General features: G+C 30.3%; 1 protein-coding gene across 1 annotated transcript in view; it reads right to left on the minus strand.

The window, feature by feature from the left end:
* Window positions 1-13,418, minus strand: part of LOC111633551 (peptidyl-prolyl cis-trans isomerase) — a 33,537-nt gene extending 20,119 nt beyond the window's left edge. Inside the window, exons 1-2 of the mRNA XM_023378140.1 lie at window positions 13,211-13,418; window positions 4,112-4,142 (exon numbers count right to left, since the gene is read on the minus strand). Of these exons, the coding sequence (XP_023233908.1) occupies window positions 4,112-4,142; window positions 13,211-13,387 (208 nt within the window). The 5' untranslated portion in view covers window positions 13,388-13,418. The remainder of the gene's footprint in view (window positions 1-4,111; window positions 4,143-13,210) is intronic.
* Window positions 13,419-25,218: the final 11,800 nt, after the last annotated feature.

A 25,218-nucleotide genomic window follows, 5' to 3' on the forward strand; every position in this document is an offset into this window, starting at 1 on the left:
CATACATTGCAGAAAAGTAATCATCCATTTTTTTTTTTTTTTTTTTTGCAAATCTACATGTTTAGAGACCTCCAATCCCCCAAAAAAAGTCAATAAAAGGGAAAAATTCACACACATCTGTGTGTTGGCATCTAATTTGTTTAATTTCTTTATTTTCTGTTCTGGGATAAACAATATCTCAGAATGGGTAAAGTTTAAGAAATGAAATTTGGCACAGTAGCTTGCATATAAAGAGGCATTAATGCTATTAAATTTTGGTTCTTAATTAAAGGTCGACAGGATAGAGACAGAAGGGGTCATGTGTCATATCTCCAGTACAGTGGAACTTAATATTTTACTCATTATTAGCATTCACATTTTTTTAAAATCATCTCCACCCTCAAAATTAAGCTTTTTTGTCATTTTATAATAGTACAGTAAAACCTGTTAAGATGTTCTCGCCTAAGATGTTAGAATGTGTATGGGAGCATGATTTAGTTCAACCACTTTGACACTTAATAACTACTGTGTTAAACCATCTGATTCCAATTTAAAAACCACAGTAGTTATTAGGCTTCAAATAGGGTGAACAAAATCATGCCCCATACACAGAAAAAAATCTTTAATCTTTTGCATCTCTGAATTTCAAGGTGTCCATCCCCTCTATTGTTAAGCAAATAGGCCATGGTACCAATTTGTAGGTAACCTGGTAAAAATCACTTTATAAATTTCATTAACAGATGTCAGCACTTTTTGTCTATCATTTGTTTCACATTTTTGTCCAGGTGGTGTTTTGTTGACTTAAAAATTCTAATTAATGTTTTTTCCACCATGTTATTTTTTTGATAATTTTATTATTTCATTTTCTGCATATTATTGTAAGATTATTGCATGAATATGTTCATTCACACTATAATAAGTCAACATGTTATAAATATTCAAGTTGTGACCTTCAGTTCTGACAATTTATATATTTTTTATTTTAATCTAAAATATCAGCAATGTTACATGAATTACTACAGGTAATCATGTTTATTACAAAGATTTATATTTTTGTTTGACATGAAGTGAATAAAGTATATTAATTCATTATATTAGTTGATAGCAGAATAAAGTTTTGATTTCAAACAAATGTTTGATCTAATGTATGTTTATTTGTTGTGAAATTATCACACAAGTGTTATATAGAGTTGTACAAAACAATATTCTACCTCTTTCTGGCTTAGTGCAAAAAAATTAGGTAACTAGACAATGTTCATTTTGACAAAAGTTAAATTTATCAAGTTTAAATGTCATTTCAGATATTTTTTTCTTATAAATTTCTCTAATAAAATGTATTGAAAAATTGAAAAATATTGTATTTAAAACTAGAGATATTAATAAATGTACATGATTTTTTTCATATGAATATAATGATAATTCAATTTTGGTGAATTTTTTAAATATTGCCTGACTGACCTATATTGCCCTAGGCCAGTTTACAAAATAAACAAGATAATGCCATAAAAGGGTTAAATGTTAAAAGTAAAATGCTCATTTTTCACAGAAGTTCATCCAATTACACACCCACCTACATATTTTTGAATTTAAATCTATCAATTTAATACTAATGCCCTATTCAAACACAATCTTTCAATACATTCAGACTTAATTCATGAATTTTGTAATGTTAGCATAAGTTAAATTCAAAAATGAATTTTCTGCTGTATTTTAAAAGAATTTAATCAAGTCCATAAGTAGTAAGTAGGTATTTTTCCATGAGCAGGAAACTGTTTCCTTGGTTGTCATTATGGCTAATGTAAAGAAAATGCCCAAGTACTTCAAGGCAACACAGGTCCAAACTGATGAAGTTCTGGATGAAATTTGTTAATCTATCTAAAGCCATGGTCATCATGCAATTTCCAGCCGCCCAGGTAACTGCAACCACTGCTCTCGTTAATGAACCAGTTTTTGTGAAGGTCTATTAATTGCACTGTCATCTGGAGTTCTTGCTTACAATGCAAGAAGTGTTCTGTTTCTTTTCTTTGCAAACATTAACAGAATGTTGAAATGTTTTAGTTATTACGGTATGCTGTTTACTGTTTAAAATGTTTAACTTGTAAATATATGGATAATAGGTAATTAGTATAGGAAATAATTACAGTACAATCTCAATAGTAATCTGGCTACTCACTAGTTTCACTTGATTACTGGACTGATTATGGATCTTTCCAAACTGTAAACAAGCTTCCAACATGGCATGAAATCAAACCAAGCTACAAACACTCAAAAATCAGCCCTCCTAAATTTCCCACTGAAAATACTGTACCCCCACTAAATTTAGTGGGATTCCACAACTAAGCAGCATGTGGTTACTGGGGTGTATATACTTTTCATTTAAGATTAATCTAAGATCAGATCAGTCTGTCATGTGATACAGATTGCTTCTATCATGTGTTAGTTGACAGGAGGTATAAGTAGGATCAAATCATTTACTTCCTGACTAAAACTGCTCAAATAATGGTAAAATAGAGTTCATGCCATGCATCCTTACCATACAATCTCACAAAACTGTCCTTCACTACTTACTTTTTCACCTGAGTTCAGATTTTTACCATTTATTAAGTTTTAAATACTTCTCATTGTCAACAGTTAAACATTTCTTTGCTGTCAACTATCAGCCTGACTTTAACCATGGAGGTTGACATCTTTAATATTTTTTATCTGATCCAAACATTCCTACCCTCCACTGATTATTTTGACCATAATACAGTTGATCCTAGATGGCATTTGTATACATGATTTGAATGATCAGAGTTATCTTTAATTAGTTTCATTCAAAACATATATCCATCCCTGGAGATGGTTGTACAATGACAATGTTTTTGATTAATACAATGTACTAATCAACATGCACAAATACAATAGCCCCTTGTTATATGACAGATTTGGATATATCATGCTTCTTTTTTAGTTTCCCAAATTGTATTGACCCAAGTGCTTTTAACACTTGGGTTAATATATTTTAAAATATCAATTTCTATTGAATTTCTTTTTGCAACAAAACACAGTATTTTATTCCTACTACTGTCCTTGAAACTATCACTGCAGGTGAAACAATAATTTGTCAATATCTAAATAAGCAAAACAGATGAACATCTCAATTACCATTTATGTTTCCTTTTGTTATTAAGTGGTTTGTTTATTAATTTTAAGTACTGCTTCCATGTTTACAAGTTTTGGTGAATTCTAAATTTTACACCTTCATGTGAATTGATGGTTTTGCCTCAATTTACAAAGATGTGAAATTTCCAACACAGCAAAATTTTTAAGGAAAAGATTTCATTTCTGAACAGAAAACTTCTAAAAATTTTTTTTTATAGTAGTAGCTTTATATTTTGCTTTTTATAAAATTAGAGTAAAAAAATTCTCTAGGTTTTGATGTTCTATTACATGTTCAACATGTTCTTTTTTTAATTTTCAATTACTGTATTTACAACTTTTATTCAAAAATATAAAATATGAATTTTTAATAAGCAATTTATTATGAAATATTGTACTGTATAATAAAATTGCAACTGATTATGATTTTATATCAACACTACTTGTCTTTAAATGTTATTAAAGAAACAATAATGCTAAATGGGTGTTATAGAAACATTTAGCATTATTGTTTCTTCAATGTTTACATAAACATTCAATTAATATGATATAACCATGAATAAAAATCAGTTTTGCAAAACAGCTTATTTTATATCAAACACTTGCTGACAAATGAAGAGAGATTAGATTCCAAACCATTTATATTGTTTAGTACAGACCCAGAATTTTTAAGTTATATGCACTTGTCTCCTGACAAGTGCATATAATATAATGAGGGCTACAGTACTTTCATTCTAAATGATTAACCATTGAATTCACTAATTCCAATAGTTCAGCAAGCTCTAATCCAATACTATTTTAATTCCATTAAAATGTCCCATAACTACCAAGACTGCACAATAACTCCATTACAGTACAATTTCCTCATACATTATGTGTCTTGGAACATTAATCGTGTATGGCACGCCCTGCCGTACATGATTAATGTTCCAAGCCGCTTAGTTTTCAAATCTTACTGTTATGAAATTAATAAATGAAAAGGAATACTTACCAGCAGTCTTTGGGACAACATCTGAACGAAGCTGCAAAAAAATTTTAGCATGAATAAAAAACTTACAAATGGAAAAATCTTGATTTAAAAATTGCAAAAAATTGCTTGTACATAAGAATTCAATTCAGATACTATAATGAAAATAAACCTCTCGCTTGCTTTCATGATATTCATGTTGGCAATACTACAAATTTACCTTAAATGCTGCCTTTGCAACATTAACAGTCAATAAATGAAAAATAAACTCTTACAAGATTAAAGAAAAATCCTACAACTACAGATTAACTGAACAGTTGTTCTTTTTTCTTTTTAGAAATTTTACCCAGTAAATATCTACCAGTTGTAATTAATATAAAGATTTAACCTCAAACAATGAAATTCATAATCACTTACTATTAAACCAGAATGGACAGTAATAATTCGTGATAATCAGACTAAAGAGAAAAATTACATTAAAATCTAAAATCTTAAGTTACAGAAATCTAATTAACTGATAAAAATGATGGTTAAATATTATTGATTGTTTTGATGGACTCCCCCATTTGATAGTCATATTTGATCTAGAAGAGAAATAAAGTAGTATCTTGTCTAAGCCCTGACATTAATTACGGAAGTTTGCCAAGATGTAGAAATCTTGTTTTAAATGGGAAACTTAAACACTGCTTACCATTTCTAATCAGTTCAGTCACTTGTTACATTGCTGCATACTTATGTGGTTGTGTTTGCAGTAGACATGAGCCTGAACATCATTACAAAAAACAAGACAAAAGTTTAAAAAATTGGCTGTAGTCAAAAGCAAATTTATTGCTAGAGAAAAATGGACAGATTCCTGTTTATTACTTTTATCTTAAGTTTTTAATAAAAGCATAAATCTAGTATTTTGAATTATAGAAGAGCCTCCTGTAATTCAAGATATTTTCTTATCACTAACCAACTAGTTACCACACAACTGTTGTGTTGTATCGTAATAGAACTGAGGAAGATCGTTGTTTTTTTTGTAATTAAAAATTTAATTAGGATTATTACATAAATTATATTTTTTTCCATCTAACCCAGACATTTGAATGTAAGGGCTTGTATTGTATGCTTTAGGGTTTCTCAAACGAGATCCCAGTTGATTTTTTAAACCTGGGAAATATCTCAAGAAATTCTTCTCATCAAATTTCTTAACCTGTCCTATGTTGTTCCCGAAAATATTCGTGTTGACCTCATTGACCTGCATGGGCGATCCCGAATATATTCATGTTTACATCAGAACGTTTTTGATACTAGATGTCGCTAAGCGTCACGATTTTTACATTAAAACAAACTTCTAAAATAATTGTTTTTGTTTTTATATTATTCAATATATTTATTTTGTTTGTGAAACACAAAAAAATATATTTTTACGATACAGTAAACAATTATTTTTTTAAAAAATTTTAGGCTTAACATCAACGAAAATTCAACATGGCATCACACGCAACAAATAAAAATTTCAACATCAAATAGGTTAAAAGTTCTTTTTTCTTATTTTGTGTTAAGGTTGAGGAAATTTTGCAAATAGGAAGTATAATTAACTCACTGTCAGAATACATTTGTATTTACTAATTTTAAACGTACTTATTAGTTTAATTATTCCTTGTTATGGCATGTCACAAATGGTCAATTATCAATATGTAGCTTATTTGTGCCAGGACTCTGAAAATTCTTTACTTGTCAGAACCTGTAATATCTGGAATAATTGTGCTTATTATGCTGTCTTAATTTTTAACCATGCCCAGTAGTTTCGATAACTGCGTAATGCCAGGTTGTGCAAATTGGGCAAGGATACAAATGAGTACAAAGTCTGCAAGTATGAAGTTTTTCTTAATAAACATGATTATTAAAGTAAAAATAGTAAAATAAACTATGGCCGGCATTAATTACATTTTTAAAAAATTGTATAAATACAAAACGAAATATTCACAATTGTATTTATACAATTTTTTAAAAATGTAATTAACGCTGGCCATAGTTTATTTTACTATTTTTACTTAAAATGTGATATTGTGAAAAATGGCTAACAAACACCAGAGGACGCTTTACCTATATTTACATTTTTTGCCGAAACAGTAGCCTAAAAAGGAAGGTCGTCTCGGAAACTTGTGAATTGTTTTTAAGGATTGCTGATGGTGTAGAAACGGCGGAAAGATAGACAGAAGCGAGGTTTTTTACCTTTGTGAATATGTCGTTTTGTATTTATACAATTTTTTAAAAATGTAATTTACGCCGGCCATAGTTTATTTTACTATTTTTACTTAAAATGTGATATTGTGAAAAATGGCTAATAAACACCAGAGGACGCTTTACCTATATTTACATTTTTTGCCGAAACAGTAGCCTAAAAAGGAAGGTCGTCTCGGAAACTTGTGAATTGTTTTTAAGGATTGCTGATGGTGTAGAAACGGCGGAAAGATAGACAGAAGCGAGGTTTTTTACCTTTGTGAATATGTCGTTTTGTATTTATACAATTTTTTAAAAATGTAATTTACGCCGGCCATAGTTTATTTTACTATTTTTACTTAAAATGTGATATTGTGAAAAATGGCTAATAAACACCAGAGGACGCTTTACCTATATTTACATTTTTTGCCGAAACAGTAGCCTAAAAAGGAAGGTCGTCTCGGAAACTTGTGAATTGTTTTTAAGGATTGCTGATGGTGTAGAAACGGCGGAAAGATAGACAGAAGCGAGGTTTTTTACCTTTGTGAATATGTCGTTTTGTATTTATACAATTTTTTAAAAATGTAATTTACGCCGGCCATAGTTTATTTTACTATTTTTACTTAAAATGTGATATTGTGAAAAATGGCTAATAAACACCAGAGGACGCTTTACCTATATTTACATTTTTTGCCGAAACAGTAGCCTAAAAAGGAAGGTCGTCTCGGAAACTTGTGAATTGTTTTTAAGGATTGCTGATGGTGTAGAAACGGCGGAAAGATAGACAGAAGCGAGGTTTTTTACCTTTGTGAATATGTCGTTTTGTATTTATACAATTTTTTAAAAATGTAATTTACGCCGGCCATAGTTTATTTTACTATTTTTACTTAAAATGTGATATTGTGAAAAATGGCTAATAAACACCAGAGGACGCTTTACCTATATTTACATTTTTTGCCGAAACAGTAGCCTAAAAAGGAAGGTCGTCTCGGAAACTTGTGAATTGTTTTTAAGGATTGCTGATGGTGTAGAAACGGCGGAAAGATAGACAGAAGCGAGGTTTTTTACCTTTGTGAATATGNAAAATTTTACTCGTCATAAAACGATAAATAGTTTGTCAAATTTTTATTCATAAAAATGGTTTCAACTGCTTTTTATTTTATAAAACCAGTCTTCTTGCGCTACCAGAGAGCCTTTTAAACAATAGGTAGTCTGTTAGCGTTGGTCAATAGTAGTCCAAATTCAATACGAACGTTTGTTTCTTGAAAATTTGATCACGATTTAAATACTTTTAATATTACCGATATGTCATTGAAAAGAAAACGTGTTGTATTATCATTAAAAGACAAATTAAAGTATCTGTTTTGATTTTCCTTATCCGGACTACCTTCATCCCCAATTAGTCCGGATAATCGAGGTTCTACTGTATATCATTTGATTTCATGATATTTTGTATATCTTAAAAATAATTCTGTCCTGGGATCATGGGAAATGAGAAACCCTGGTATGCATGATCCAAAGAAAATGGCTGCTGGCTACATAAGAATTCTTACACTTGGTCACAGGAAAGGCAATTCTTACATTCACTTGGTATTGATTGCTTTGTTCTTGTGTTTATTCATTTTTGACACCCATTTTCCATGCAATGCTGGTTTTTCCCCCTTCTTAAATTCCATTTGGCACCTCAATTACATCAGGGAGCATGGACATTATCACTGACCCTAATGTATCTTTGAAGTGAAGACAGTGACCCTAATGTATCTTTGAGATAAAGACACTGACCCTCCCCCATTTTATTTTTATTACTAAATTTTTGGATTTCTCACAATTAATGGGAAATGAATGCTTATCAAAATAAACCAGTGAAACTGAGAATGAACACAATTCTGTAAGCCAAATAGAACAGGCTTTGCTAATGCTCTACCTGAATGTTGATATTTTTCAGAAATGTGTTCCAATACATTGTTAGGCATTTAAATTTTTGTCAAGACCAATACAAAATGGCTAAGAAAACTTGAAATTAATCTATTGTTTTTGAATATTTCACTTTATAACCACAGATGGAAAACTCAATACATGACTGATAATAAGCATAATGAAAACTGAAAAAAGAAAAGTGTTTTCAGTTTCAATAGGAATGCCTATTGATTCACTTAAGTGATGAAATATCATTGTTTAGTTATGGCAACAACACTTACACGATCTGCCTTTCAGGTGGTCTTTTTAAGGAAAACTGGCCCCTATTAAGACATTACAGACATGGAGAAAACCCAAAAAACTCCACGTGGCCAGCCTTTCAGAGCAAGGCACGAATCCACGACCAAACTCCCAGTGTTCAGGGAACGAAGACTAATTGGCTACTGGTAGGCCAAATATTTAGAGTTAATAAAATCAAAGTATATTTTAAGTTATTATTTAGAAAGTTGGAGTTTTATGCTATAATCCTACAGCAGAGGAAAAAAACTGAAAATTTTTACATTCATTTAGCAGTTTAGTGTTGCATGGCAAATTATACTGCAGCACATTTCAATTATTTGTACGATCCAAGTTGAACTTGGAAACTACATAGCAATAATTAATTGCTTCACAAATTATTTTGTGCAAGTAAGTAATAATTCAGGAATACTTTACATCAGTGTTTCTCAACCTCTAACGAATCGTCGCCCCCCTTCAATAAAACCATTACCTATTATCGACCCCTTCACTTCAAAATTCCGATGCCGAGGACCAAGACTAACTCCAAATTCGTACTGCATTGAATAGACTAGTGACTAGTATAACGTTATTTGTTTAATTATTGTACGATATAACGAATAAAATATCTAATTATTCTTAATATAATGTTTTACTATATTGCCCAGAAAATTGTTTTTCGCCCCCCCAAAATATAAATTGTTACTAATCACCCCCTCAACATGGAAAAACGCCCACATGGGGGCGATATTGCCCCCGTTGAGAAACACTGTTTTGCATCTTAAAAATACATATTCTACAGCCTTGCTTCTTGTGATACTTGGTATAACATGTTTGCAATTCCTGCAAACCAGATTGATAGGAAACAACCCAGGAGGTCTTTGACATAGTAAACAAGCACATTAGTTTAATGGGTTTATACTGTACAGACATACCTCTGTCTTTTCATATTGTTTTCAACAGTCTCTATGTGATTGTTGAGTTAGGAATTACATGTTTATACTATTGTTCCATGAAATTGTGGAAGAATTCAAAATGGAGTATATGGATTAGTTTAAACTATTAATCAAACTAATAAAAAGCATCCAACTTACTTTAGAAAAGTCAATTATTAGAGGAAGCAGAGAAAAACATTTGATAACTATTGTTGAAATCTGTAGATCATGATTCTAAATTGTTCCATCAGTTCAAAAAGGAACACTGTTCAGGACTACAGAATTTTTATATTTCATTTAAATAAAAATTAAGTTTCAATGCCTAATCTAATTGTTTTGTCTCATTTATGATATGAAGCTCCTCAATTGCCAGGATTGCCCATGTCCTGTACACAGAGCTACCAAATTTAGTTTGTGCCAGGCAGATTTATTAAAAAAATCAATTGGAAGAAACTCAGCATAGAACAAATGAACAAGCTCAAGTTTAAGGAAATAAGACAATGAACTGAAGAGTAATAAAATTATGAATACATTTTTGCCATTCTAGGCGATGATAGCTATATAGAAAACATTAATGAGGCAGTGGACAGATGATATAGTCTAATATTGTGGAAGACATTCTTTGGGTCTAAGATTTTAACCAAGTTGTGTAGAATTATCAAGTTTATTAAAAATTGGAAAGCTTACCTCAAAAATAAAATAATCAAAAGTATGAGTAGTATGACAAAAGAATAATTAGATTACAATGCTTGTTACAGTTAAGTTTTATTATAATCCTGTGTGTCATTAAAGACATTGCAGTGCAATCTATCTTTGTTTTAACCAACTACTCCAGAGGACCAAGCACAATGCATGTCCAATCTTATTCACAAGAGTTCTTAATGCATAGTTCTTTTTACCTTAACATTATTTCTATATATCTACTTAATCTTCAGTAGTTTGTTATGTATATTTGCTCAGTCCAGATAAAAGGCTAAATCAAGGTGCATAGATTTGAGAAATTAAGAATCTACTAAGAAATCTGTCATTATAAAATTAGTTTTAAGCTATTACATTTTAAAATATAGCAGAATAACATAAAAGTCCATCCTTCCTACATGGGGCATTTTTTTTCTAATTTTGCTTTCTTAGACCCCTATAGTAGATGTAGAATAACACATTTTTGGGGGCGACATGTTTATTAAGAGCTATAAGCGAAAACTCATCGGATTACTTACCAACTCTGAATGGTGGAAGTCACCATTGCTTAAGCTTGTTTTCGTCGTGGAGAAGCACATTGTACAGCAGACGTGTACAAAGAGTGTCACATGACATTTCTCAATGCTGTCCAATCACGATATATCAATATACTATAGATGTATTTTGTAATTAGAAATGACTTATGTTACTGGTCATATTAAATGAGTTAACAACAATAGGTAAAATTTTACCAATTTATGTTTATTTGCACCATCATGGCACCAGTCGTGACTATTCATGATCCCAACAGACTCCTGGAGGGAAGCCGCCAATTGTTTAACGTCAGTAGTTATTGATTCGTGGTAGTTCTTGAACACATTAGTATCAATAATTAGTATGTGATCGAGCGACATCAAAATCAGGTCACATGACACAAATTTGACCAATGTGCTACTCAGTGATGTGAACGAGGTTAAGCAATGGCAGCTTCCACTGTTCAGAGTCGGTAAGTAATCCAAAGAGTTTTCGCTTATAGCTCTTATTAAACGTGCCGCCCTCAAATTTCTGTGTATAGGACACGTCTACTAGGAAGGTGTCTTAAGAGCAAAATTAGAAAAAACACCCCATGTAGTAAGGATGGACTTTTACCCAGAATAATTTGAAATCACTGATAAAAAAAAAGGAAGCAAAGTTTCCAAGACAACTCTGAACAAGTCAGTAATTTACAGACTCCTTGAAAGTATGTCCAAAGCTTATTAATTTTATTAGTTTTCAGTAGGGAGTTAAAACATGTCTCAGCTTTGATCATTTGAAAATTAATCAATTTCTAACACAAGATTCCAATATAATTGTTAATTTAAAAGTTACGCATAACCTAAAACATCCAATTCACTGAAAACAACAATTTTCAGGATATTTAAGGCTAAGACTCCACTATCGTAAAACCCCCTCGCCGTAAAAGCTTTTAATCACGTGACCTATTTGCATTCGCACTCAGATTATGGTGGAGGTCCGACTAGCGCAATGGTACTGCCCCAACTGTCGAAAGTAAATACTTCTTTGCATGTGAATTGGTAGAAACGAAAGACGGTTGTATATGCTAAATGGTTGAAAGATGGTTGTATATGATTTTTCGATACAAAGACAATGATTATATTCTACAAGTTTTTTCTGTACTATAATTACAAATGTAGTAAAAATAATATCTTTACTTTCATATACTAACTTTTATTATCGTATTATTATGATAATATACAGCACTTATAAGCTTAGCTTTTTTATTATATACTCCTCTAAATTGAAGGATTTCCTTTGGTATCCATTATTATAATCAAGTTACCTCTCGTCGTAGATACACGAATACTTTCGGATGTTTTCGATAAATCTTTCCACATCTATTCTAGAGTAGCCACGAGGGAACGTACACAAAAGCTCGTTTTCCGCCATTTTAGCTCCGTGTCGCGATGACCTAGATTTCGCTGACTTCTGATTGGTGGAAGGTACCTCTTTACGGCCGTATTCGCGTCAAAAGTTGAACATAGCTCAACTCACTTCAACACTGGTTTTACGGCCTGCTCAAGCGTAAGATATCAGGGTCACGTGATTAAAACTTTTACAGCAAGGGGTTTTTACGGTAGTGGAGTCTTAGCCTAACTTAGCATTTAACTATTTAAAGGTTTTAACAATATTTCTAACACAAAAGGGACAGACTTCCATAAAACTGATCCCTGATATTTGATTTGCTTAACTATATTTTTAATATAGTAATCAAACCAAATTTTACTTTAGTTCCTATGAAAGAATTTTAAGCTTCCTTTATAGAAACAAAGTTGCTTTGAAGCAAAAGTTCAACAATTCTGGTGAAAATGGCTGAACTGAATCTGAACTAAAAATATTTTTCACAGAATAAGTCTACCGATGCAGCTGTTCAGTCTTACCAATGAAGAAGAAGAGCTAAGTTTATCATATCTAAAGTTCTTATTATCTAGAAGAAAAAAAAAAAGGTTATTAGAATTTTTTTAATCTGCTCATGCAAGTTGATAATGCATATCAAACAGACGAAGTTCTAGAAAGTTCGACAAGGGGTCGCCATCTTTGTTGCTCTGATACTTATAGCACAGGCAAAATTCAATTAACGATATTTAAACGAAAATAACGGGAGAATATAAAATACTTCCCACATAAGAAAATTCCAGAATATGTAAGCAATCAGGAAATTCAGATTTATGTAGCCATAAAAAAAAGACCATTTCTTATTGGCTATTTTGCATCCCAACATATCGTTTACGACCAATCACCAAATAGATATTTAAAAGACGTCACGAAACAAACCACGTGATCAGACTACATCAATTGTTAACAGTTTACGGTGAACAAAGGGCGCCATTTTGCCGGTATTCTTGAAATTTTCATTTTGCCATTTTTACATTTCATTAATTGAATATAAATAATTACGTATAAATTTTCTACAAAATTAAAATAAAATATAAAAAAAAATTAGACTGAATTACACGAAATTTTTGAATAAAACTGGCAAGCATGACCAGAGTCTGCGAGACACGCGGCTGAAACAAAAAATCATAAAAAGTCGTTGTAGAATTATACTTACTTCCATAGTAATTCGTCCAATGGGTTGACCATCGGCAACCATATCGAAATAACATCTTGGTAGAGCCATTTCGTTAGAAATTCGTCGAACTAGAGACCTAACTTCGGAAAAGCAGTTCTGTCGAACGACAATGCGACAACCAGCAGTGAAAGAACGAAGTGCTAGCACGTGAACCATTTATGTAATGCGGTTCAGATCGCTAGACATGTATACCTACTCTGATCTAATCAGTATATCTCTTTTATTTTATGAAAATATGTATTAAATTAAACGTGAATAATAAAATATGAAATGTATGTAAAAATTATGAAAAAACAAACAAAACACCATAAAAAAACTATTATAAATAAAATAAAATAAATAATTTTGAACTATTTTCTATTGCGGAATATTACTTACGGTAATCGGAAGAGTCGATTTGATCGCAATGAAAGGGGGGAAGTTGGTTACGTACACGTAAGAGCAAATTAATTTTTAAAATAAAATATTAATATTATATTATTTACAATTTTACTATATATTTATTTTTTAAAGTTATTATTTAGAAATAATTTTTAATCAAAATAAATTTTTGGGTTTATATGTCGCATTAAGATTATTTGTATTTAGAGCATTGTTAATTACATATACAGTATAATACCTTAAATATGTACAAAATTGCTGTACTTTTACAATGATTATTATCTCGCGATTGTATTAATAAACAGAGAAATTTTAATAGAGAAATAATTTTATATTTTTAAAAATATTTAAACATAAAAAAAAATAATTAAAATTATTGATTCAGTTGATAAATAAATGGCAACACTATATAAAATGTGATACAAGATATATAATAATTATTTCAATTCGCGGTAAATAAATTTAAAAATAATCGCAAATAAATTTAATTTAATGTATACAAGATAATAATTCTTGTGTATTTTAAACAAATAATCAAAACTTAAATAGGTTCGAATTTCTCATACGTTGCCAAATTAAAAAAAAAACAACAAATAAAATTACGTTAATTGTTTGGATTAATATAAAAAAAAATAAAAGTATAAAATTTTAAATTTCATGTACTGTTCTCAACACATTATCAAAACGAATGTTGAAATTTATTGCAATGTTATAAATTTCCCATCAACCACGTGCTTTAATTAATTTTCCTTGAGTTTAGTCATTAAAATTTTAATTACATTTACAGATTTATACGAAAACAATTCAATGTTTAAAATTAAAATTATAAAGTTATTTAAAAAAAATCAAATAAATCTAAAGAAAAACAAGAACAAGAAGAACAAAACAAAAGCAATATATATATATATAATGATAAGCAAGGTCAAATACTAAATTGTAACTTATCTACATAAATTATATACAAAAACATTTCCATCTATTTAAAGGATTAAATATTTTGAGAAATGTTTAACTATTTTCCAGTATTCAGTTATTGCTTCATGTATTTTCTATATTTTAAAATACAGAAAATATTTAAATTATTGATTGAAGTTACTAAAAAGTAGAAATGCTACAAAAATAAGATTTTTTTAAATGAATTTTCTTTATCACATTTCATATATAAAATTTTATCATACACAGACTATATATATATATATCTTTATAGATGTATCATATGAAGAATGAAATAAAATTTAATAATAAAATTTAGTTTAAAATAAGAAAAAAAAAAATTATTTTTTGAATGAGTAGATATTATTATCATATTCGCATTAAAACGTTATGTTTTAATAGTTTTTATTTTAATTATTAATTTCTCAAGTAATCAAAATAAATGTCATAAAATATTTTATTTTATTATTTTAATTTAAATTATAAACTTGCNGGTATTATGGAATAGTCGGGTAATATGGAATACCGAGGTTTCGGCTCTGTTTGTTGCTGCTATTACGTGGGAATACCATGAACTACTCAAGAAAGACTCCCACGATACAGTGCAGTGAGAGTTGACTGCTTGTTGTCGTCGTACCACTCGCTACAGAACAATGTGTGTTTTGCGATTTTTAAGAGTTTATGCAGGCAAGTTTTCAAACATTTTAACCTACTAGTACATATGTGACTCGAACATTGATGTTAAGCATAATGTTCTCTAAAATAATTGTAGTTTGTTATACTGTAGTCGTTTTTTAGCTGACAATGTTTAGTCCATCAGTTTATAGGTTCATTTTCCAAGATGGTGTGTCTGGTGTTAGGGAATATTAGGATAGATAAATGGATAAACTGAAAGAAAAGGACAAAAAGAAGGAACCAGAAGCTTCAAAACAACGAAAGAAACCGAACATTCAAAGACCACCTGTTAAGAAATTAAACTTAGACCGACCTTCTAAACCCAGTGGCATAGCGTGGGTGTCAGCCGCCCGGAGCAGAGGAAAATTTCGTCGACCCCTTATTTAGGTATCTCAATTTAAAAGACTAAAATTCAGTTTCGTGACAGAATAAGTAATGAAAAATTCCGTGCTAGCGTTGCCACCTTTTTAAAATCGCCGACCCTGAGGTTTGTTCGAACAGAAGTTCCTGACGCATGCGTATATCATTTTGCAATGAAGAATATTTTGCAGTGCATGCTGGTACTAAATCACTTACAGTTAGCGACTAGGGAGACTCGGGTAGGAATAACGTAAGTAATCTAGAGGACTTAGGCCTATTGGATATTGGAGGTGTATATCGGTACGAATGAATCGTACAAGCAAAAAAAAATAAAATAAAATAAAAATGTCGACAGGTTGCGCAGTATTCCCACTATTTCGTGCTCATTTCAATCGGTCCGAATCGTAGGTGGACGTAAATATGAAATAAAATGGTTCAAATTCTTACAAGATATTATTATTATTTATTGTCAAATTTTGCCGCCCCCTAAAAAGTGCCGCCCCCTAGCTACGCTACTGTCTAGACCTAAACCTACTAGAGATGACTCCAGTGTTAGCAGCGATGAATCGTTCCATTCTGATGTATCGTCTGTAATGGACTTCATGCCATCAACTAAAGAACCAGAAAACGAAGACGCTGAATGTATCTTCTGTAACGGAAAATTCCCCGAAGATGAACGAGGGAAAATTTGTATTGAATGCTTCAGTTGTTCTCTGTGGGCTCACCTTGATTGTGCCGGAGCAGAGAAAGAAAATTATATCTGTGATTTTTGTAAATAGACTCGAAGCAGGAATGACATGCACATAATCTTAAAAATATGAGTTAATTTTAACTATAAAAATATGTTTTATGAAGTCTAATTAGTTTTTCAATGATTTAAACCACCTATTCCATATTACCCTCCATTTGTGACTTTAAAAAAAAATTTATAACAACAAAATAAATAGTATCTTTTTTACAAGTGACAGTTCATTACAATTAGTTATAGTATGTACTCATGATGATTTTACTGGTTTTTGAATAAAAATCCCAAAGTTATTTTTAGAAATGTAAATGGTATTCCATAATATCCTCCTCTCTCTCTCTCTCTCTCTATATATATATATATATATACTATACATGTAAAAATCTTTTGATTCAGTTTTACATGACTCCATGAATATTTTCCTCTTTTCCTTTTTCAATTTCTTTCTAAATTAATATATAATTTATGGAAAGAAATTTGATTATTTATGTTGTTATTTACTAATATTCTCTTTATAGACTTGTTAACCAACTAACCGAAAATTTCATAATTTTTAAAAATTATTGCGGGTGAATGGCAAATTTTTAAAAATGATCTTAGATTCAGTTCAGTAGTTGCTTATATCATGTTCATGTTTAGTTTAAATAATAATTAAAGAATAAATTCTATTAGAAATGAAATGCAGTTAGAACACTAATATTTATAATTAATAAGAAATTTATTTAAATTTTTATTAACTTAACTTTTAATATTCCGGTATGATAAATCGCTGTAAATCGATTTTTCTTCCTTTGGTTAATTGATTACATCTATAATTACGATTAAGTATAATTAGACTGACAATTTCTTAATCTGTTCCTGACTCCAAAAACAAAGTCTTTTTATAACCTTTTTAGCTATATTTTATGCATAAAAATGCTTACAAATTCAATATAAAATTATATATAATATAATCATAAGGTTCGGTAGAGGCAAACCGTCAAGTAAGCGAGCGAACGAACGAACGGCTTAACAAAGTGAACCTTACTATACTGGAATTAGAACACTTTCTGCCTATCCGAATTCACATTATTAAAAAAATAGATATACGCGTCATCTGTACAAAATTTGAAAATCATCGTCCTCTGAGAATTTTTTTGTTCTACGTATGTATCAAATTTTATCGAGTTCCGTCCATTCGTTCCCTAGTTATTGATTTTTTACTGATGTTTTTCCTTTCATTTAAAAATTCTTTTCTCCTTCAGCCAAAAATTTTTCGTTTAGTGAAATGTACGCTAGGACGCGCACATCATTATGTACGTAATTTTAATTTTAACATTTTTTTACAATAATTTAAATTTTTAAATAACACAATCTTGAACTTATTTAAATTACATTAGTCTATACTAATGTAATGTTCAAACTCTGGTTTTAGTTTTTGTTAAGTTATGGCAACGCAATACTTGGGCGATCTGTTCTAGGGGGATGCCTTCCGGAATTCTTTTTAAAGGCAACTGCCCCCTGTTTAGGCGTTACAGATGTAGAGAAAACCCGGAAAACTTCATGTGGCTAGCCCGTCCGAGCGAAGCATGAATTCGCGACCGAATTCCTAGTGTTCAGGGAACGGAACCGCTTAGCCACTGGTGGACCAACTCTGGGTTAGAGGTGAGAAAAACTAGTTCCGCCTCTGGAACTGGAACTATTGGAAATGATCCAAGTGCGAAATAATTCCGACGGAACGGTATCTCGGAACTACTTAGTCTGTTGGACAAGATCAGGGATAGCGAACCTATGGCACGCATCCCCAAAGTGGCACATAAGGAGTTAAAGATGAGTGAATTAATGTTACTGTTTATGAAGCACATGAACGTCAAGTAATCGTTATTATGTCAAAAACTGTAATGGTGGTGTCAAGAATTTTCGTTATATACGTTTTGATATCGTTGCCAATATCATTTTTAATAATACAATATTTGGGTTTTAAAACGCACATTTGGGTTTTAAAACGCACATTTGGTGTTTTAAAACCGTGCGTTTATTACAGATTGCAATTACTTTCACTATTGCATTAAAGTCTATATAATGTGATAATAAATCCTTCAAATTGTTTATAATGAAATAAACTTTAGAATAATTCGTGACAAAATAAATCTGTAATGCATCGCCAAGTGTGTGCTCAAGTCAAGACAATCAAGACCGACTAGTACTTTATCCACACGTTCTGAAATATTATGTATCAATTGAATTGATTTCAATTAATTAATTTTGATTTAATTTTTAATTTTAGTGTCATTTTTTTAGTTTTAATTATTATTTTATTATTTTTAGTTTTNATTTTAATTTAAATTATAAACTTGCTATGTTGATTGCTGTATTTAGGTTTGCTCTTACAGTCATTTTTCGTTTGAATATAAAATGATTTGAGTTAGAAATCTTGATATCAATCTTTGTCGTTTCTTTGATTATTCGCGACTAATATAGTAACCATTTTCTCGCGATTCAGCGATTCGTTCTATTCTGATTGGTATTTACTTAAGATTTCTTATACATCAATTTTCTTCATTTCGAGAGAGAGAGAGAGAAAGAAGGAGGGTGAAATGAAGAGGGGATATGTGAAAACTGTATATATACTTTTCCAAATTCTTATTTTTTATGTCTTTGATTAAACATCAGAATTGAAATAACATAAATGAAATATAATACATTACGCAATTTTTTTTGTTACAAAATAAAATATAAAAATCGTGACTAAGTTAGAAATAATTTTTTTATTGTTATGTTTAGTTATTCGGATTATACATATTTTATAAATTACTTTTCATTTATTAAAATTCAAATTATAATTAATTAGTATGTTTTAATTTTAATTAAAAACTTCTTGATTTACAAGAATTTATTAATTTTTATGTAACTGTACAGTACATTGTTATTGTCAGAGCATGTTTATTAGGCAATTTTGTAATTTTGAAATGATGTTTATTCCCTTGAAGTAACTATACCGAAAAAAGTGATAAAAATATTTTAAAAATCTGTCAGATCATGATAACTCGTATTTATCCACAGATATAAAAACCATTACTATCGATCATCATAGCTTGCATGTTTTTTGAACATACCGTTTTTAAATACAGTAATAGAAAATAAAACGACCAACTTAGAAGTTACTATATAAAATTATACTATATCTATATACATATATGCGAGGTTTTTGAAATACCGAGAGTCTTCTTAGAGACCATTTCCTTTTTTTGAGGTCTCTCTGTGTATTTAAAAAACAAATCAACGTTAAAAATTGCTAGGTCTTTTAAATAATAAAATTTTATTAAGAAAATAAAGGGTTTTTCCCTCAATATACAAGAAAAACAATGGAATTAAAAATTTTTTACAAATTTTTTGAGACTTAAACCAAATTTGTTTCTGGGTTATTTGACCTGGCTTCACATTTTAAGAAAAGCCTGTATAAATATATGAGCTGTTTATTTTGAAAGTGGGACAAGTCCATTTTTGAAAAAAATGGAGATAATAATAGTTATAGATAAAACTTGTTATGATCTTTTTATGCGTAAACAATTTATAGTAAAAAAAATTCTGATTCTAGTATTTGGGAGATGGAAGTCCTAGCTCTTAACAGTATTGAAAATATGTTTATTTTGAAAGTGGTGCAAGTCCATCTGAGATTGAAATTATTTTTGACCGCATATATTACGGCAAAATTTAGCTCCGGTTGCTGTATGGTGAAGCAATGTGGCTGTTTGACATCATGTCTGAAATCTAGGGTGTTTCTATCTATCTATCTTTGATATTGAAAGTCAGTGGTTGTACAATATTTCATAAATAACAAAAAGTATATCTTAATTTTGTGTTTCGATAATAATAGGTTTACTTCCAACACCGAGAAATATAAGCGGAATATGTAGGTATTGAATCAAGGCTTCCACAATTTTCATAATGATGAAGTTAGTGTGTATGTTTGGTGTGAAAATATAGCATCCCGAGGAGCACAAAAAGTAGCATCTTGCTGTTTCAAGCACTTACAGACTGTGACAACCCAGAAACACATTATAGCTAGTGACATGTGCACTGGCCAAAATAGAAACATAAAGTTGGCCTTAGTGTGGATAAAAATTGTTCAGTCTGGTGACAATGAAATAAATATCATTGATCACAAATTTTTATTTTCAGGACATTCATTTTTACCGAACGATCGTGATTTTGGAGTGGTAGAAATGGCAATCCGGAAAGCCAGTTCCTTGTATATTCCCCAGGATTACTATAAACTAATACGAAATTGTCGAAAACATAATAAATTTTTAGTACATGAAATGAAACGCGAAAATTTTTTTTCAACCCAACCTCTGGGGAAAGCAGTTTTAAAAAGAAACAAAAATACCGATGGAGAAACCGTGAATTGGTTAAATATATGCTGGATCAGATTTACAAGGGATGCACCATACAAAATGTTCTACAAAACTTCGATAGAACGAGATGCTGAATTTAAAATTATCGATTTGTCACCACAACGAGGAAGACCAAGTAATTTCGGAAATATAAAGTTATCTTTTCTGTATGAAAAAAGGAGATCTATTACATCTGAAAAATACAAGGACACGATGGATTTATTACCATATATACCTCCCGTTCATCATGAATATTTTAAAATGTTAAATCCTGAATAAAATTCATTTAGTTATACCTACGTATAAACTGAAAATGTATAATTTGATTGAAATTCTTAATAAAACTGAATTTTTTTTGTTATGTTATATTTTCTACTAGAATATTCTTTGTTTTGTTTCACTTTTTATCAAATGAATAAATATTTATAAAAATTTGAATAGTATTTTGTTTTTATTATTAAAAAAAGGCTGATGCAACTGAAAAAATTCCCAATTAAATGAACGATTACAATAATTCATTAATTTTGAAAGTGAGGCAAGTCCATTTAGTTATAATGAAACTCTTACTTTTTTTAGTCAGCACTGTAAACACTATTGGATTATAAACTTACATTATCTGGTACCACAAAATATTAAAAATATATCTATTAATACTTACCAATATTTTTAAATTTATTAAAATGCAAACCTTTAAATATCTCGCAATAACAAAAATTGGACTTGCCCCATTTTCAAAATAAACGGCTCATATATGTTACAGTGAAAGTGGATTGTACAGTGAATGTGATCTATAACTAGTGAATGTAAATCTTCACTAAAGTAATCAGTGAATGTGGAATAAATCGTTCATCTTAAAATAAATCCAGATTCACTAATAATTGTATATTCTCTCTAGTGTGTTTGTTTGCTTGTTAACCTTTACGAACTGAACTTGTGAAAAGCACATTTTAAATAAAACGGAAAAAACCTTTTAATTAACGTTTTTATTTACTGTAGCAAGTCGAAGAATTATGACATTTAGAAGTGCATAAAGTGCCATTCTTTTTGCATTTATATTTCATAGTCTGGCATTTCAAAGTGTAAGAACATTGAAAAAGCCTTGTCCTGTACCTCAAGATTGGGCAGATGCAATCACCCTTAAAGTAACAGTTTTGTCTGAGGAACTTCACATTCAGAGATCATTTTTCGGGGCAAGACTAAAATTGAGATCTTGTAAACTCTAAAGTACAGATTCACTGATTACTTTAGTGAAGGTGTACATTCACTGACCATCCGCACTCACTGAAACATATAGAGGAGAGGAGGGTATTATGAAATAGTCGGGTAATATGAAATAACGAGGTTTCGGCTCTGTTTGTTGCTGCTATTACGTGGGAATACCATGAACTACTCAAGAAAGACTCCCACGATGCAGTGCAGTGAGAGTGACCGCTTGTCTTACCACTCGCTACAGAACAAAGTGTGTTTTGTGATTTTTAAGAGTTTATGCAGGCAAGTTTTCAAACATTTTAGCCTACTAGTACATATATGACTTGAACATTGATGTTATACATAATGCACACTAAAATAATTGTAGTTTGTTATACTGTAGTCGTTTTTTAGCTGACAATGTTTTGTCCATCAGTTTATAGGTTCATTTTCCAAGATGGTGTGTCGTGTATTATGGAATACTAGGATAAATGGATAAATTGAAAGAAAGTGACAAAAAGAAGGAACCAGAAGCTTCAAAACAACAAAAGAAACCGAACATTCAAAGACTACCTGTTAAGAAATTAAACTTAGACCGACCTTCTAGACCTAAACCTACTAGAGCTGACTCCAGTGTTTGCAGCGATGAATCGTTCCATTCTGATGTATCGTCTGTAATGGACTTCATGTCATCAACTAAATAACCAGAAAACGAAGACTCTGAATGTATCTTCTGTAACGGAAAATTCTCCGAAGATGAACGAGGGAAAATTTCGATTCAATGCTTCAGCTGTTCTCTGTGGGCTCACCTTGATTGTACCTGAGCAGAGAAGAAAAGTTATATCTGTGACTTTTGTAAATAGACTCGAAGCAGGAATGACATGCACATAATCTTAAAAATATGAGTTATTTTTAACTATAAAAACATGTTTTATGAAGTCTAATTAGTTTTTCAATTGTTTAAACCACCTATTCCATATTACCCTCCATTTGTGACTTTAAAAAATTTTTTTATAACAACAAAATAAATAGTATTTTTTTTACAAGTGACAGTTTATTACAATTAGTTATAGTATGTACTCATTATGATTTTACTGGTTTTTGAATAAAAATCCCAAAGTTATTTTTAGAAATGTAAATGGTATTCCATAATACCCTCCTCTATATACCTCTATATATATATATATATATATATATAGAGGTATATAGAGGAGGGTATTATGGAATACCATTTACATTTCTAAAATAACTTTACTGGNCCATGAATATTTTCCTCTTTTCCTGTTTCAATTTCTTTCTAAATTAATATATAATTTATGCAAAGAAATTTGATTATTAATGTTGTTATTTACTAATATTCTCTTTATAGACTAACCGAAAATTTCATAATTTTTAAAAATTATTGCGGGTGAATGGCAAATTTTTAAAAATGATCTTAGATTCAGTTCAGTAGTTGCTTATATCATGTTCATGTTTAGTTTAAATAATAATTAAAGAATAAATTCTATTAGAAATGAAATGCAGTTAGAACACTAATATTTATAATTAATAAGAAATTTATTTAAATTTTTATTAACTTAACTTTTAATATTCCGGTATGATAAATCGCTGTAAATCGATTTTTCTTCCTTTGGTTAATTGATTACATCTATAATTACGATTAAGTATAATTAGACTGACAATTTCTTAATCTGTTCCTGACTCCAAAAACAAAGTCTTTTTATAACCTTTTTAGCTATATTTTATGCATAAAAATGCTTACAAATTCAATATAAAATTATATATAATATAATCATAAGGTTCGGTAGAGGCAAACCGTCAAGTAAGCGAGCGAACGAACGAACGGCTTAACAAAGTGAACCTTACTATACTGGAATTAGAACGCTTTCTGCCTATCCGAATTTACATTATTAAAAAAATAAAGATATACGCGTCATCTGTACAAAATTTGAAAATCATCGTCCTCTGAGAATTTTTTTGTTCTACGTATGTATCAAATTTTATCGAGTTCCGTCCATTCGTTCCCTAGTTATTGATTTTTTACTGATATTTTTCCTTTCATTTAAAAATTATTTTCTCCTTCAGCCAAAAATTTTACGTTTAGTGAAATGTACGCTAGGACGCGCACATCATTATGTACGTAATTTTAATTTTAACATTTTTTTACAATAATTTAAATTTTTAAATAACACAATCTTGAACTTATTTAAATTACATTAGTCTATACTAATGTAATGTTCAAACTCTGGTTTTAGTTTTTGTTAAGTTATGGCAACGCAATACTTGGGCGATCTGTTCTAGGGGGATGCCTTCCGGAATTCTTTTTAAAGGCAACTGCCCCCTGTTTAGGCGTTACAGATGTAGAGAAAACCCGGAAAACTTCATGTGGCTAGCCCGTCCGAGCGAAGCATGAATTCGCGACCGAATTCCTAGTGTTCAGGGAACGGAACCGCTTAGCCACTGGTGGACCAACTCTGGGTTAGAGGTGAGAAAAACTAGTTCCGCCTCTGGAACTGGAACTATTGGAAATGATCCAAGTGCGAAATAATTCCGACGGAACGGTATCTCGGAACTACTTAGTCTGTTGGACAAGATCAGGGATAGCGAACCTATGGCACGCATCCCCAAAGTGGCACATAAGGAGTTAAAGATGAGTGAATTAATGTTACTGTTTATGAAGCACATGAACGTCAAGTAATCGTTATTATGTCAAAAACTGTAATGGTGGTGTCAAGAATTTTCGTTATATACGTTTTGATATCGTTGCCAATATCATTTTTAATAATACAATATTTGGGTTTTAAAACGCACATTTGGGTTTTAAAACGCACATTTGGTGTTTTAAAACCGTGCGTTTATTACAGATTGCAATTACTTTCACTATTGCATTAAAGTCTATATAATGTGATAATAAATCCTTCAAATTGTTTATAATGAAATAAACTTTAGAATAATTCGTGACAAAATAAATCTGTAATGCATCGCCAAGTGTGTGCTCAAGTCAAGACAATCAAGACCGACTAGTACTTTATCCACACGTTCTGAAATATTATGTATCAATTGAATTGATTTCAATTAATTAATTTTGATTTAATTTTTAATTTTAGTGTCATTTTTTTAGTTTTAATTATTATTTTATTATTTTTAGTTTTAATTAACTGGCTACTTAGTATTAATAAATTTTTGTTAAGTATAGTTAAACACCAATTTTTGAATGCCATTTATATTACGGGAATGCCAATTAACACGGTTTTTATTAATTTGATTTAGACGTAAATAGTAGCTTTCCCGCATGCGCATTGAAATCTAATTTAAATAGCAACGTCATC

The sequence above is a fragment of the Centruroides sculpturatus genome, unplaced genomic scaffold, assembly GCF_000671375.1.
Source record: "Centruroides sculpturatus isolate CEXI.00-Female unplaced genomic scaffold, Cexi_2.0 scaffold749, whole genome shotgun sequence".
Lineage (NCBI taxonomy): Eukaryota > Metazoa > Arthropoda > Arachnida > Scorpiones > Buthidae > Centruroides > Centruroides sculpturatus.